Source organism: Mercenaria mercenaria, chromosome 12 (genome assembly GCF_021730395.1).
Source record: "Mercenaria mercenaria strain notata chromosome 12, MADL_Memer_1, whole genome shotgun sequence".
NCBI classification, from domain to species: domain Eukaryota; kingdom Metazoa; phylum Mollusca; class Bivalvia; order Venerida; family Veneridae; genus Mercenaria; species Mercenaria mercenaria.
Genome location: NC_069372.1, coordinates 65821937 through 65839135, shown reverse-complemented (window position 1 = coordinate 65839135; position 17199 = coordinate 65821937). Strand labels below are relative to the sequence as shown.

Below are 17199 nucleotides of genomic sequence, written 5' to 3'. Positions count from 1 at the left end.
CTCAGTGTCGGGATGTTAAAACTTCCGTAATACCCTTTATTTTCTAATGCCAAAGTTTGTTTCTTTTTATAAATATAGCTCAATATATTTTTCTAAATGAATTAAAGCTAGACGAATTCGTAGAGCTAATTGATAAATATTTATAGTTTCATTGCTTATATATTATAGCACGTTCTTCTGCAAAGCAAACGTAGGAAATAAAGCCATGAAATTAATTATTATCAACCAGTTGATGGTGTTGAACAGTTCCTTACTGTTTTCTTTAATTTAGTGTATCAAATTTCTTGAAGGCATAGATACCATCTACACCTAGCGCTCTTTTACATTGAAAAACTTAGTTGTTTTAGTTGACACAATTGTCGTTTCCGCTCAAGAGAATAACGAGGTAGAATGTGATAGCCCATACTTTATAACTTTGCATACATACAGGTAATATAAGGGTCGTATGAGTGTCTTTACGAAAACCAACAACGTAGTATCTTGATCATCAAGGCGCATACCAGGCTGGCAATAATCATTATCAATGATGACAATATTATGAATATAAATAGAACAGCCGCTAATGCAATTTTTCTTTTATTCTGCGACTCTGTCAAAAGATATTATGATATTTTTCAGCTGTAGGCTGGACGTAATAAACAACAACAAAAAATAAAATGTGCACAAAGATGGAAAACTTATGACAACGATTAATAAAGAAAGGATAGGGATCAAATCATTTCACATTATATTTTGATTATGACAAGTATTCTGTCAATGCACTAATTCTAGTAGCAATGCATTCATGTATTTGCTTTTGAGTGTAATTTCATAAACAGAACTGTTTCTAACAAATGAACGTGCAGCGAAATATGTGTACATGGCAAGTTGGAGCAAATATACTATTCTTTCACCAGTCACGTTTTCATAGAAGAAAAGGGGGAATCTAAATATTTGCTGTCAACATGAACTTGACCAAAGTCTTCAATTTCTAAATTTCCCTGTGAACGAAGTAAATTAGACTTTGGTGAACCAGAATATTTGCGTTTCTACTACTTTTGTCCATAAACCAATTACCAAAATATTGCCTTTTCATTTTTGAACATATTTATTCCTATAGTAACCAGAATGTAGCATAATCGGAGTATAATGTTGTTGACACTCCTTTTTAGTGTATAATTGTAAACATGCCTTAAGTACACTTCTGTAGTCATCTGTCTGTTTCAGTTTACTGTACATACTTAATAATATTCTAAACGTACCAATCCGCCTTGGATCTATTCTATTAGACATTAAAAGTCTCTGCTCAGCTTTTGTGTACAATCCATAATGTATCAACCAACTGCCTTCATATTCAAGAATTGTTGCATTCCAAAAGATCTTTATATTGTCCGTTGTATTTGCTAGATCCTCTTCCTTCTGTTTTTCAAAAGTTCTTTTCAAAACTTTAGAATTTCCAACTCGGAACATTTCGTCATATCCAATGTCAATGAAGTTACTGTTAGTTTTTAGAATAAGGAAGTTATACTGTGGAGTTTGCCTTACCTTTAGGGAAAGATATTGCGAATGATAGACTGATATAAAATCAGAAATATTTGTGAAAGTTGAAAATCCGTTCTTTTTACTGGAGAATAAATCCAAGCCAGCAGCACCATTTGTATGTTGAGTTATAGTTTTTCTGTATTCCATATATTCAAAAATGTTTAAAGCAAACACTGGAATGTCATGGTGGAGTATGGAGTAAGCCCCGGATGTATGCACAGATCGGTCCATAAAAACACCTGTCACATCTTTCTGCTGGCGGATAAAGTCTAAACATATATTAGTTTCGTGAGAATCTGTGTTTTTACCGTAAGTCCATTTTGCTCGGTCTTCAAATTTCATATTAATAAAATTGAAACAATGACTAGACATAAATAAAGCAGTAAATAAATAGACAATATAAATAGAATACTGGCATCCATTTTGATTACGTGAAAATCTACTAGGCAGCGACCATATTGCACTTGAAACTGCAATGTACATAAATATGATACCGTTATGCATTAAACGCAATTCCTTGTGACTGTTTAAACTAAATGCTAGCAAAAGAAATATAAATATAATAAAGCTTTGATTCCTAGCTGATTGACTATGTTTGTTTGATGATGTAAACAAACGATGGATAATATCTAAAACATGAATCAGAAGAATTGTGAAAGACAGTGTCACTAGAGGTTCATTTTGATATAGTTTAAGCAGATAAAAGTAGCAGCTGTTTACGCCAAAGATTTCGCCAGCAAAACTATTCCGTACGTTAAATTTGTACCACTGATATGGCGAAAAGAACCACCTTTCATACGTGACGTAATCGCAGTAACCACCAATCAAAATGCCTGCCGCTATACCAAGAATATAGTACTTGAGTAACTTCACTGTTTCCGAGATACGCTTGAAACTAAAATGGTAAAAACCGGCTGAAAGTAAAAGCGGTATGAAAACCAAATCTACTCTGACATAAATGCTAAGGGCAAGACCTAAACCTGCCAGTACTTCATGTTTATTGATCTTGTAAATAAATGCACCATTGCCGACCTCTTTAATTTGTGTTTGGTTTCTCTGTTCATCTATTGCTTTAGATGTAGATGCAGTACTTCTTAATCCATAGATATTACTTGCACGCCTATTTGACAAATTTTCTTTTAGATAGATAACATTTGCGTTTTCATCATGACTAGGAAATGTCTTATTTGATTCTTGCGTAAACTGACCAGATCGAGTATATATCCCTTTTGGACTATCATTTTCAATACCCAATATTTCACCATTTGCATTATGTATTTCACTCATTGTTACAGTTTGTCCATTCGCAACTCTTGATTCTCCTCGAGAATCTGAAGGTTCTTCAACACTAGCAACCTCCGATTGTTTTGACTCTCCAATACCAAGCATCTCTAAAGATGACAATGAGCTGACTAGAGGAAGCAAACACAAAAAGAAAAAAGGAGCTAGAAAGCTATTGATTAATGTATGGGTTCCAAAGATATTCAAGGACGATGAAGAACTAACTAAGATGGCAGAAAGACATCCAATGTCACTGGAATGATGTAATATCCGACTAAATTGAAAGACGATCACTGGTAGAAGAGATGTAACTGTCACGTGAAATATCTTCATGACCTGCAATATAAACATAAAGAAATAGTATAAAGTGAATTATTAGATAAAATACAATAAGAAATTTCTCATAAAAATAATTAAACTTTGTTCCACTTTCCTTTATAACAATTCTTGAACGCGGATATATGCAACTGAAATGAATTTTGTTGGAAGTTTTATGTTAAATCCACACAATTAAGTAAACATTGTCGATCTTTTTATAGTGGAGAAAGACATCATATGCCCCTCCACACTTTTATTTCAGGTGCGCAGGCACCATGGCAGACCAAAAAAACATTTCGAAAGCAGCCAGTTGGTTTCTTCATATGAGGACCCTAGCAAGGGCCGAACCAACAGAAGTGAGGAGTAAGCGACTGGAAATCAGCTTAAACACTTAGTTACGGTAACCCCTTCAAATGAATTCATTAGTTGTAACTGGGGTGAATCGACTCTTTAATGTGCATAATTCTTTTGTGTTTTAGCACGAAGACGGACCAGACTTTTGTAAGCAAACGGATACATTGTTTCTACAAAGAAGCAGAATAACAGAAACCCATTTAAGCGAAACATAATTATAGTAAATGGAAACATGTGTCTTCAAAAATGTATTCAAATAAAAGATAATGACAAAAGGGCCACATGACCCTAAGTCGCCAGGCGCGTAGCTGCTATTACGCAGATACGAAGCTGCGTAATGAAAATCTGGCAAACACACAAAATTAAACTGGCTAGTTTATTTGGTTGCAACAAGAAGTCTATATTGCTTCATTCGCAATCATTGCTTACTTCTTATTTTATTTGAAGTACGGTAAACTGAAGTAATAGCAAACTGGTTTATATAATTAGTTGATTTAACGTGCATTGAAATTCACCAATAATTGTCTTTTATAACAATTTAGGTACAGTCATTATCCTACTATTTGATCGCTTATTTTGTAATAATCCTGACCATGTGAAATATTATATTCATACACCGTCTATGCCAACGGTATAAAGAGTCAAATTTCTATAATAAAATTATAATACAATGTCAAAATTGATAAACTGTTGGTTGAGAAATTGGCAAAGACACATTTTCAAGGCTAATAGCTTTTGAATAGGACAATCATTTTGTATAACACTGTAAACGTACTTTGTCACGCGTAATAATTATTACGTTATTTTCAAATATCATAGATATGTCTTATCTATGAAATTATCAATTATTCCATGGTCCCAATGTTGTAAAAAATAAAATATTATAAAAATCAAATAATCACACCTAAGTTTGACACCGGTACAAGTCATACGATATTACAGTATCTGTCAACCAATTGACAGTGAGGTAAATATGTTTTTTCTTTACAATTGGTGATTACGATTTTTTCAATGGCCTTATAGGTAATAAAATTATATGCATTATATTTCAGAAGATCTTAAACAACATTCTAAAAAAATATCCAATCAAGATTTCAGTGTAATACTTGGTTTTAGATGTCGTTGACATATATCAACATTCACGCTATGTTTTTAATATGGTTGGTAAAATGACTACCGAATGCTACTGTTAAAGCCTGAAATATTCGGGGTTTTTTTTTCGCACTTCGCCATTGTGATCTTGCGCTTCTCCGTCTTGAGCAGGCGATACGCGAAGCGCGGGATCATGATGGTAAAGCGCGAAATCATGATGGTAAAGCGCGAGATCACGACGACGAAGCATGAAATCAAGAATATTCACATGCGCGAAATCACAATGGCGCGAAATTGCTAGTTTCACGATCTCGCCATTCGCCATCGTTATCGCATATCGTAAGAATGAAGCGGGAAGCGCGAGATCACGATGGCAAAACCGCGAAATAATTTAAGAAACATTTTGCAGAACACTGTTTTAGTTAAAAAAAAGAGAGAGAAGGGAAATACCTATAACGAAGTTGACGTAATGAAGACGTCGCTTTATCGGAATGCTTTCCCTATGCAAGGTATCAGTTTCAGAATTGGTACATTTGTATCAGTATCATGAAACTTAACATGTCTTTGTTGACTAGTCTAGTATTCAGTTTGGAGTTATGGCAAATTCCTTGTAACAGCTATCGTATAAATACTTACAGACATATCTCTTGGATGATATATCCAATCAAAATGATATTTTCAAAGTTTATCACCACTAACCATTTGTTTTGAATTAATATTTGCACATAAATAACATGGATCACTAAACCGCAGATTGCATGTGCAATATTATGCACATAACTAGTAAAATAAAACATCTTATATTAAACAGTTAACAAAGTATTAGGTTTTCGTGCAATGTTTTTGCTCCAAATACACGCTAAAATGCACCATTTGCCATTCTCACATTGATAAATAACCATGGGGAGGATACAGCGACGCCCGATCCCCATTACGTCTGCGTACTATGAAAAATGCCATAGCTACGCGCCTGGTCGCTTACATTGTCCTGACTACTTGAATTTGAATGTGTGTATGACATACTGCATCGTGAATGGTAACATACTGATGTGTGTGCTAAAACAAATCTGCGTAATCCTAGTCAGTTGCCCCCATTTGAACAAATTTGCGAGGGGGCCTTACAAGGATGTTACTGACTTGGTTTAATGAAGATTCGCCCATGGATTCAAGAGCAAAAGGTAATTTAGATTTATTTCTAATTTTAGCTCTAGTGGCCCCTTTAAATGGCCAAGTCTCATTAGTTGGAGAAATTAACAAAGAATTTCATAACACTGCTACAGACCAAGCTTGTTGAAGATCTATCAAGCGCCAGGCATTTCTATTTTGAGTTGTAATGGTCCCTAAAAGAGGATGAGTCCCCGATTTGAGCAAACTTGTAGGAGGACGTCACAATGAGACTAAAGTTTATGTTTGATGTAGATCCATCAAGCGGTTCACTAGAAGCCGTTTAAGGGTATCTCTTGTTTTACCTCCAGCGGCATATAAAAGGAACTAAGCTCTCCGCTCCCTACTTTAGTAAGTTGGGAGGGGACCTTGTGATAATGCTACAGACCAAGTTAGAAAAAGATCCATTAAGCGGTTCGTGAACAGACATTTAAAGATATTTCTATTTTTAGCTCTAGTTACCGCGACCCTTAAAAGAGGCAGAGTGTCCCAATAAAATTGGGAGAGGACCTCATAGAGATGCTACTGACCAAGCTTGATCAAGATTCTTTAAGCGGTTCATGAGAAGAGGTCGTTTAAACATTTTTCTACTTTAGCTGTAGTGGCAACTCAAAGGGGCAAAAGGCCCCTAATTGTATAAGCTGAGGACATGACCTTACAAAGATGCTACAGACCAAGTCTGATGAAGATCCATCCGGTAGTTCATGACAAGAAGTAATTTAAAGGTATTTCTACTTTTACATTTATTGACCCTTAAAACGGGCCGAATGCTCCAATTAAAAAAGAACCGAGATAGGACCTTGCAATGATGCTACATAGCAAGTTTGCTGATTCATGAAATATTTCATTTGAAGAAGTCGTTTAAAGATATTTTCCTAGTTTTTAGCTAGAGCGGCCCTTAAAAGGAGTCAAGCGCCCCCATTTGAACAAACTGGAAGAAAATCTTATAATAATGTCCAGCGGTGCACGAGAAGAAGTCATTTAAATGTTGTTTTTCTTTCTATTGTTTTAGCTCTGGTGGTCCCTTAAAGGGGCCAACCTGAATCATTTGACAAACTTGATAGCTGTCCATACCAGGATGCTACTGACCACTCACCTATACTGATATAGGTATATTACATATAAAAGTGTCGTATAATGCTTCACACTGAGACATTTAAATATGAGTACATTTATAAATAACAAATGTAGAACGATGCAGGTAATAATCAAAACCTAATGAAAATGTAATTAAGCAACAAAGCGTTCTAGGCGTATGAAAAGATGTAATGAAAATTTATAAATAATACTATATGCTTACTAAATATGGCGAAGCGTTGATCCCACTCATATCAGCTAATATTAATACACCGGAAATAAGTTTTGGCAGAATATAGGATCTGAGACTGAACATCCCTAACTGAATTTCTTGCACGTGCGCACTAGATAGTGTTGTTGAGTTTATGACGTCAGGACTTGGTGGAGGCAGGTACTCGTAAGGTCGAAAACCGTATCCAAAAACGTCTGAATGAGCGACTGAAAAAGTGAACACCACGTGTAAAAATGTTTTAGAATTTCGTAATATAGCTAATAATTGTCTGTTTCGCGGCTTACTGGGTTACTTTCCTTATTTAACTAATAGTGCCTAAAATATCAAACTCAAACAATATTATATATTTCTTCATTTCGGAAAAAAGAAAAGTTTATAACATTGTTTTGGTTATGATAAAACTTATACTTCTCATTCTTACCCGTGGGAATTTGAATATTTATTAAATACAAGTGAGAAATTAATAGCTTGAAATATCTATTTATGAAATATTAGTATTCATAAAAGCCATGGAGATTATTTGATAGCTTTTCATTCAATAAGACAAAAACTGATTAAAATGAACTTAGTATGAAAGATGCGACATGCCTTTTGTCGCATTAGTATAATTATGCGATGAAAAGGCAATTGATCTATCGGCTGAAACCAGACATACAGGCTGAGTACTTTACATGCACCATAAAAAATGCACCATAATTAGATTCACAAGTTTCGTGTTTTTGATAGTTATAATGGATTAAGATATGAGACCGCCTATGGATTTATATGACTAATGCATCTGTGGAAAGCGGGATAAATGAAATCGAAATGATAGTTTTTACACCAATTTGCATGCGTTAGATGAATAAATAATGTCAAAATGATTCAATTAACTTAAATACCCGTAAATACCCCAGTATGATATAGATGTATCGTTAAAACTTGACTTTGAAATTTGCAAAATTGATGTTAAAAGTACATACAAAACAAATTTTAAATGCGATACCGACACTTTCCTGGGAAAATTCTCGTTGCCTTTAAAAGGCATTATTAAACATTGTGTCTGTGTTTTACATTCTGTGGTTAAACGTTTCCCTTTTCCCGCCTTTGTTAAATTAAATTCGCTGACAACAAAATCAACATAATAATACAGACATTAAAAATCGTACGGTTTTTTTTTTTAGTAATTATTTCAAAGACTCTATTATTATTATTTTTTTTTTCATTCTCCAAATCTTGATTTTTAACTAAGATACATGAATAAATACGCCATTATAAGGGCAAAAGGTGTCTTTACCATTTAACGTATACTCGTACTTTGGTCATCACGACGGAAAAGGTCGACGTTATAACATACAGTTGAACCTTCCTTAACGGTCACCCGTGTTAATTAAGCAGCCATACGCATTCAGGTAACTTGTCAAATAGGCATTTTGTTCTAATTCTAACTTGTCTTTAGTAGACATGTTGTGTATCTCCCTTGACTGACTGCTTAATGCAGATTTGATTGTATCTATTATAACTATAAACAAATTTAGCCGAAAGCAAGTAAAAAAAAAAATCGCCCTCTTTAACCTTATCATAGCATATAATCATCGTCATTTTTAAAGACGTTACTCGGTGTTACATTGTTAATGAGAAGTTTATGCAATCGAATCATTATTTGTTTTATCTCTTTAACCATCTTGAAGTGACATGACTAACACGGGGTTGATCAAGATTTGTATTGATAAAATAATCAAACTTATTCACCAAATTAGGTCAAATTTAATATCCTTTTTATTAAAGGGCAAGACCAATAATAATCCATACATATCGTATGTCTGTAAACTCATACTATACACTTTATTTGTCTGCCACGGGCGGTACCGCCATCGTGGGTGGTTTTAGTAACTCTGTATTAATTAGAGTGTTTATCAGATTCCAAATTGCATGTAAAAGTGTTTGCCTTGTATTCTCTAAAGATTTCTTTTATTTCGGAAAGATCCATTTGGCACTTGTATTTGTCAAAGCTATTGGCAATGCAATTATCTAGTAGGAATCCGAAAAAAAGGTCACACAAGTAATATAAAACGAAATAAATCTTTGACAAGTTGCCTTTGTTGTATAAAATGGATTTTTTTTTCCAGTTCAATAGGAACCTTGTAGTTGCTACCAAAACAGTTATATGGGCATTAAAAGCGAAAAGCCATCTTTCAATTTTCTTTTACAAACAGAATGTTTGGGCCATATGATGCATTTAATAGCTTTTTTATAGTAGACTAATGGCAATATAACGCTGTTAAAGTTTGTTTTATGTTCACTTGATTGGGTATTACGACGAGATATATTTATGTTTTAAACGCATTCCAATTTACTGCTGACTTATTTTACAAGACAGACCTCTTTTAAACATGAACAGAACAGAACAAAACAGAACGGAACCTTGCAGATCATGCAGTTTGGGGTTACGTAGCTAAAAGGACAGTAGCTTCCTAAGTTTAACCGAAACTGATGCTGTAGACATTTATCCGGAATAGATAAAACAATGTCTGGTAGCCGTTAAGTCGGTAGCATAAATGAGCCGCACAATGGGAAAACCAACATAGTGCATTTGCGACCAGCTTGGATCCAGACCAGCCTTTGCATCCGCGCAGTCTGGTCAGGGTCTATGCTGTTCGCTTTCAAAGCCTATTGCAATTTGAGAAAGTGTTAGCGAATAGCATGGATCCTGACCAGACTGCGCAGATGCGCAGGCTGGTCTGGATCCATGCTGGTCGCAAATGCAGTATGTTGATTTTCTCATGGTGCGGCTCATTAATATCTTCCGGAAGAAATTAAATTATGTCCCAGGCATTATTTGGTTTATGTGTTATACAATCAGTGAATCCGGCGAATTGTAAGAAATCAAGCACGTGGACAATTTCTTTCGGCAAAATATGATTGAAAATAAGTAAATCTACAATTATAGAAAGTTTCATTAAAAATTCTATTTTGTAGACCAATCTTTGTTTCCAACGTGCAGAATTACGTTAACAAACTAATAATGCAAGTCAGTCAAATTATAATGTTTCATGTGTCATAATTTTCTGACCAGTTGCTGCGTCTTTTTAGTATACTAACTTGGTTTCTAAGGCAATAACTAATTTCTTTTAAAAATTAACAAACACCTAAATTTAAACACACTGTTTAAGGTGGTAAGTATTGATTTAAGAACTAACCTTTATTCGCTAAAATAGTCAATAATTTCTTTTAATTTAAGAAAGTTTGTAAAAAAAGTTATTTCGTTTCTCAATATTTTAATGTATATATTTATATAAATTGCCCGATTATTTTAACGACTGTATAGATACAATTTACAATGTTACTTTTTATAACTTTTAGACTTGAACCGTTTTAGCATTTTAGTTAGTTTAAAAATTGAATTTCCTATAGATACCACACATGAATTCAATATGTTAAAACATCATACAAACATATCCATCAAAGACACCATGACAATGCATTTAGTTTCCTTTTTGTAAAATCTGTCATAAATATGATGTACGACGTGTAACCGGTGCACGAGTTTAAAGTTAAATGGAAACAATTTACTTTCATTATTAAAACAACTTAAATTATTTCGTCATATTTTGCTCTGTTTCAGTCAGATTATGATAGCGTATCCTTTTGTTTCTTCTTTTGGATGCAGTTACGTTTATACGTACAAAACATTTATTGAATGGCTTGTCGGCCCATAAGTATATAATATGATACTTGACAGGTGTATAACGTACGACCTATCCTTAACCACTGTATCATCGTTTGGTGAACCAGATGTACCTTTTTTCTTTCTAATGCATTTATGATGTGTTTCAATATATTGTGAAGTTTTAAAATCATACATGAATAGAATCAAGCCTAAATTTCATTAGCAATATTTTGCCCAAACTTAACTTATATAGTTTTCAAGTTTCAAGTTTTTTTTCAAGTTTTTTATTCATATATATTCCACTGGACTTTAAGTCCATGGTGGCAACATTTACATAATATATACATAATATATGACGAACAGTGAATACATATAAGTGGAGAAGGTATGACATATTACATTTTGACATAATAATACAATTATATACCAAGTAGGTATGGAGCATAATGCTATACGGATTGGATCAAAACTATAACTATAACAAAATAAGAATAAAGTCTGTGCCTCCTGAAATGTAGTTTCAATTAGTACTTGTAACAATTATAAATCGAATGGCCGTTTATACGCTGTATGTGCTAAAGTTTTACCACGCCAAACCTTCATTAATGCCACCGTAGAAACAAATAAAAATTATTAGGCAAATATTCCTTTTTTAATCCTTCGCAGATCTGTATTATGATACTGAACATTTAACCTTTACAACAGAAAAAAATGCTCACCTTCTATCGTTTGAAATATCTCGTCTGGATGTAATATCCACCAATTCGTCGGCTCCAGTACGTACAAAATCCTTATACCTAACGTCAACGGAAACAATATCCATGGCAGCCAATGAGGAAAAATATTATCCGAAAATGCTGCAGATTTATCTTTTATATTGACAGTTTCACCGACCTGTTTCCTTTGTGAATTCGAGTTCCTCAGTTTTATTTCATTAAGTTTATCGGTTGCCGTTCGTTTGCCGGCAACATCAGCTGGGCTTTGCACATATCTTTTTATATTAGGTCCTCTCTTCCCCATTTTCGACACTAAAATAATATTATAGATATTTTATAATTATTAGTTTAAAAAAATATTCCTTCTTTCCTTCTAACTTCTGCATATGCTCTTTCAGTTCATTAAAACATTAAGAAGTACAGCAGCTTTTAACTCTTACGTCATCGAATGGTATACTCACTCATTTCCCATGCTGATTGTCAATTACCCGTGCAGGATACGCCTTAACTAATTTACACAAATGGTGGTTCAAAATTACTCCAAACGGTATTTCTATTTACTGTGTAAATACCGGTTAAAAACCATGCACTTTATCAAATTACTTTCTTCATATATACTTTTTTCATTTTATATTACGTGGCAAATTATGTGATTATACTTTTAACTTTCATGTTCGTAAATGAATGGCGAACTGAGATAAACTAACAAACTACGCACCGGTGAGCCATTAAGTAACTTCCGCCGTCTACCAATGAAATTTATTTTCCGTGAAACACGGTGTTTGATTTAACAGCATGCTGTGCTTTTATGTTCATCGATCTATAACAAAACTGTCTGTTGAATACTCTGCCAAAGCAATCGATCGATTTAAACACAACTATAATGTAAGTGATCCATCATTCCGTTACAAAGATGATACATTAATTTTGTTATTTTACACCAAGATGAAAATTGAAAAAAAAGTGACTATGTCTCTTTGATAGTTGCGTACGTCAAGCGATTAAATGCTTGAAATTTATCCATTTATCCACTAGTGGTTCGTTCATAATGATTATTATAATGCGTAGATTAAATAAAATACTATAAGAACGTACTAGTATGTAAGTTGTGGTAATTACAACATGTCCTTGATCTGTCTGTGACATTATCCTTCTTGTGTGTCATTTAGGTATTTCAGGTGATCATTATTATCTGATTGTCTATATTTAATCTGTGATGGGGATTTCGATTCTTCTTTCTTGCTGTATACGTGTGCCGGGACTGTTTAGAAATTCTATTTCGTCAGAATGCTTAAAAAATTCGATTTATCTATCAACAGGTTTAATTGAAAAGTAACGGTTTTGGACTCTATGTAATTTACCGTGGCGCGGATCAATCCAGCTCAAACTATTAAGGTAGGATATTTACGGTATCAAAATGGAAACTAATACACACTTCGTTAATATTCTTAATACATCTATGGTTTAAAAATTAAAGAAAATAAATTTTAGATATTTGTATAAACATTTGTTTTTCTTTCGGAAACTAAAGTCTGTCCTCGTCTATGTTTTGAGTCTTTGTGTCATTTGTAAAAATTGTACAAATTACGTTCATTTTTCTTTCGTATTCATATGCCACCTTTCATTGTAAATACTCTTAATATATTGATACTAGATTCTCCCAGGAATAAAATTAATGATAATAACAATGATAATAATAATAATAATAATGTTCTTTTATTACCTCTATAGTATAGCTGTTTCCCTTTTTTTTTTTTTGTTTTTTTTTTTTTTTTTTTTCGTTTTTCGTTTTTTGTTGTTGTTGTTGTTAAATTGTCATCCGTAGGACTGACATTCCGATCAACGACCATGAAATGTGCACAGTATGAAAAAATCCGCAACTATTAATCTTTATTTCTACGATAAAAAAATCCAACGTTAAACTGTCCATCTCAGTTCGGATGAGCATAACTTCAGTCAGTGCAAAACGAAGCGGCGTGGATTTATATCCGTGTGTGTTTATTCAAAGTAGTGCGTCCCGTGTAATTATCAAGGTGTATAATACAGTTTTGACCGTGTCGCGGATTTCATATCTTTATTGGGATAAATGAGACGTGCCACGGCGCTCTATTCAACCATACATCACCAGGTGTCTGCTGATCATTTATACCTTTAAAAGGGTCATTATGTTCTTGGTTAAAATGTGGCCGCCACATTTTTTATTATGACCCTCACATATGAGTTTCCGTTTTTTTTCTTACAATTTTCTGCATTTTTATCTCATATATTTGTGAAGATTTGCATATTGGGTGATTTCTACTAAACGGCCAAAAATGATATTCAGTTGTTTACAAAAATGATAACGTCATGATTCAAACTAGTTAATGATTTTCATTAATATCAGAAAGAAACCAAGTTTATCCAAGTTTCCAAGTTCATTATTAAATTCTCAGTATGTACATAGCATAAACATGAGATTCACATAATAATAATAAAGACACATGATCAAGGACAATTCTTATTCAACCAGTCCTATGCCTTACGTCAACAATAAACTAACACAATGATTGAAATTCTTACGTGACTTCTTCAATCAGCTCAACAAAACAACCAGTGTTATGAAATTCATTGTAATACAACGCATATGAAAAATGGAGAGATAATGTGGAAACTAATGACAAAATTTGACAAATGAAAAACTTGTTACCACAGATGTTTGACATAAACGTATGTCTCCAGCCACTTACCGCACAAAAATTGTAAAATACCACAAATAAAGGGCCATATTTCCAGGAAAAATCACTGAACTATATCTACAAGTAGGCTTTGTAGTGGTAACTCCTGTGAAGTTTGAATACGTTGCATCTTACGCACCTCACCGATAGCTACACCATACAGTATGACATTGCAGAAATCCAGATGTGAAATAACTAGAGACAAAACAAAAAGCTGACACTGATCTCTCCTGTAAGATTTGATGGATTGTGACAGGAAAGGCCGTACCGGCGACAGTAACCATCAGAATAAATCAACACCCTTTACAATATTTACAAATTTATTTACAAAAGATGATTATTAACAATGAATAGATGATATGAAAAGAAGAAAAAAACTGATTATAAGAAAGAAAAAAAAGAAAGTTCAGTATCTCTAGATACAAAAGTTCTTATAGTTCCATTCTAATCTGACGTGACACAGTTCTTTAATTCAATTGTGAACTTTAAGTAGCACAAACAATATATGACAACATATCTTCTAATCCAGTCCCTTTAAACCGTGAATACGTTGATTCCGTATTGGCTCCCTATGGTGGTAGGTGATTGCATCCCTGAGCTGACTTCAGAGGATAACAAAAATCATCGTCTTTGCGGTTTACGGCACAACCATGGGACGAAAGCTCTGCGCTGGGAAAATCACATCCAGGCGAGTGAAGACAAGTGAACCTCGGGCATTGTACTTCCGGGTTATGACATCACCAGGTAAAATCGTCTGGCGGAAGAAGCTAAAATATATAACATATGGTAAGCACCATAGCAAAAACAAACAAGTGAATGAAGTATTGCCATGCAATACAAAGTCCCCTACTGGAAGGCACCTAATTTTCTCTACTGCAGTATAACATAATGAACTGATATTTGTCAATGATGTATAAACAATATTGTACTACATTTACAATATAATATAACAAAGCACTTGGATTAAAATTTGCATATATAAAAACGTACAGTTTTTTTTCATTTGGAATTTTTTTGGCCGATTTTACAAAAAGTTATCATAAAAGTTATTTATAGTAACAACAAAGTGAAATTAATCCTAAAAAAAAAAAAAAAAAAAAATCTATAAAATGTAAGTCCACAAGAAAATCTTTACCAGGCAGAGATAGACCAAAATACACCTAAATATTGGATGTAACATGCATGTTGTACCACAGAAAAGTGGTCTTGAATTTTCCCTAAGGCCAGTAATAAAAAAGTTACAATGTAATCTATTTATAGTAACAACAAAGGGACGTAATTCTAAAAAAAGTGTGCCTCATGGTGGTGAACATTTGTACCAAGTTACATCAAAATCTCTCCATGCATGAAGAAGAAATGCTCCGGACAAAGTCATTCTTGAATTTGACCTTTGACCTCTAAGTATGACCTTGACCTTAGACCTAGCGACCAGGTTCTGGCGCAAGACAATTTGTCTTATGATGGTGAACATTTGTGCCAAGTTACATTAAAATCCCTCCATGCATAAAGAAGAAATGCTCCAGACAAAGTCCTTCTTGAATTAGACCTTTGACCTCTAAGTATGACCTTGACCTTTGAGCAAGGGCTCCGGGATTTGTGTATGACACGTTGTCTCATCATGGAGAACATCTGTGCCAAGTAATATTGAAATCCCTTAATGAATGACAGAGTTATGGACCGGACACGAAACAGACCCTGTTCATGCCATGTTAACATTTGACTACTAAGTGTGACCTTGACCTTTGAGCTAGGGGTCTGAAAGTTGTGCACGACACATTGTCTTATTATGACATACAATTTTGCCAATTGATATTAAAATCCCTTCATGGATGAGAGAGTTATGGACCGGACAGGAAAAAAGCCCTGTTGACCTTTGACCTCCAATTGTGACCTTGACCTTTGAGTTAGGGGTGCAGGTTTTGCGCAAGACACATCGCCACATCATGGGGAACATTTGTGTCAAGTAATATTAAAATCCCTTCATGGATGAAAGAGTTATGGACCGGACAGGAAAAAAGCCCTGTTGACCTTTGACCTCCAATTGTGACCTTGACCTTTGAGTCAGGGGTGTAGGTTTTGCGCATGACACATCGTCACATCATGGGGAACATTTGTGTCAAGTAATATTAAAATCCCTTCATGGATGAAAGAGTTATGGACCGGACACGAAACAGACTCTGTTCATGCCATGTTAACATTTGACTACTAAGTGTGACCTTGACCTTTAAGCTAGGGGTCTGAAAGTTGTGCATGACACATCGTCTTATTATGAGGTACAATTGTGCCAAGTGATATTAAAATCCCTTCATGGATGGGAGAGTTATGGACCGGACAGGAAAAAAGCCCTGTTGACCTTTGACCTCCAATTGTGACCTTGACCTTTAAGCTAGGGGTCCGGGTTTTGCACATGACACGTCGTCTCATCGTGGGGAACATTTGTGCCAAGTAATAATAAAATCCCTTCATGGATAAAAGAGTTATGGACCGGACACGAAATTGCGGACGGACGGAATGACAGAATGACGGAATGACAGAATGACGGAATGACGGAAAAGTGCATTCCTATAGTCCCCGAAACTGGTTTTCAACCAGTAGGGGACTAATAAGTCAGGGCATAAAACTGCTCCTTTGGGTACACCATACCTCCGTAGGCTCCCATAAATAATACGTGCTACTTATACAAAATATATGTGCTACTAAGTTCATACGTCACGTGATTCAAATACGTCACTAATTACTTCTTACTTCCATTATTACAAAAATTACTTACTTAAAAGACTAAAGTTAAAGTAAGAAAAAGATATGAAAAGTATATGATGAAATATTATAGTAATGGAAATGATAAACTGCAGCCATTATTTACAACTACAAATTAACAAAATTCAATGTAAATCAAACGTTATATGATAGTTGGCATCCATATACTAATGCCATACACTACAACGGACATTAATTAGATGTGCTATAGACTGGCACACAATTACAAATTACAATACTATATTACATACATGGTATTAGACTTGCCATATAGATTTATACATAACAATACAATGCAGTAACGGCGTTCCATAATTAACAAAA

At 34.2% G+C, this 17199-nt stretch overlaps 1 protein-coding gene across 5 annotated transcripts; it reads right to left on the bottom strand.

Moving 5' to 3' along the window:
• Nucleotides 1-563: 563 nt before the first annotated feature.
• Nucleotides 564-13443, bottom strand: LOC123534472 (uncharacterized). 5 transcript variants are annotated; one of them, XM_053520243.1, is made up of 6 exons: nt 13128-13443; nt 12500-12665; nt 12123-12224; nt 11408-11716; nt 7031-7245; nt 564-3138 (listed from the first exon to the last, which is right to left on the bottom strand). In XM_053520243.1, exons 4-6 carry the CDS (start codon nt 11706-11708, stop codon nt 1072-1074), a joined length of 2583 nt encoding a protein of 860 aa, XP_053376218.1. In that variant the 5' UTR covers nt 11709-11716; nt 12123-12224; nt 12500-12665; nt 13128-13443; the 3' UTR covers nt 564-1071. The 5 variants fall into 5 exon arrangements, with proteins under 5 accessions (XP_053376218.1, XP_053376216.1, XP_045172680.2 ...); XM_053520241.1 differs by having other exon boundaries at nt 12123-12665; XM_045316745.2 differs by lacking the exons at nt 12123-12224; nt 12500-12665.
• Nucleotides 13444-17199: the final 3756 nt, after the last annotated feature.

Coding starts and splice junctions, on each gene's coding strand:
- LOC123534472 (XM_045316745.2), bottom strand. CDS start 13,254: ATGGTCGTTGATCGGAATGTCAGTCCTACGGATGACAATTTAACAACA. Junction 11,717..13,127: donor GAAACAGCTATACTATAGAG/GTAATAAAAGAA, acceptor ATATTATTTTAG/TGTCGAAAATGGGGAAGAGA. Junction 3,139..7,030: donor TCAACGCTTCGCCATATTTA/GTAAGCATATAG, acceptor TTTATATTGCAG/GTCATGAAGATATTTCACGT.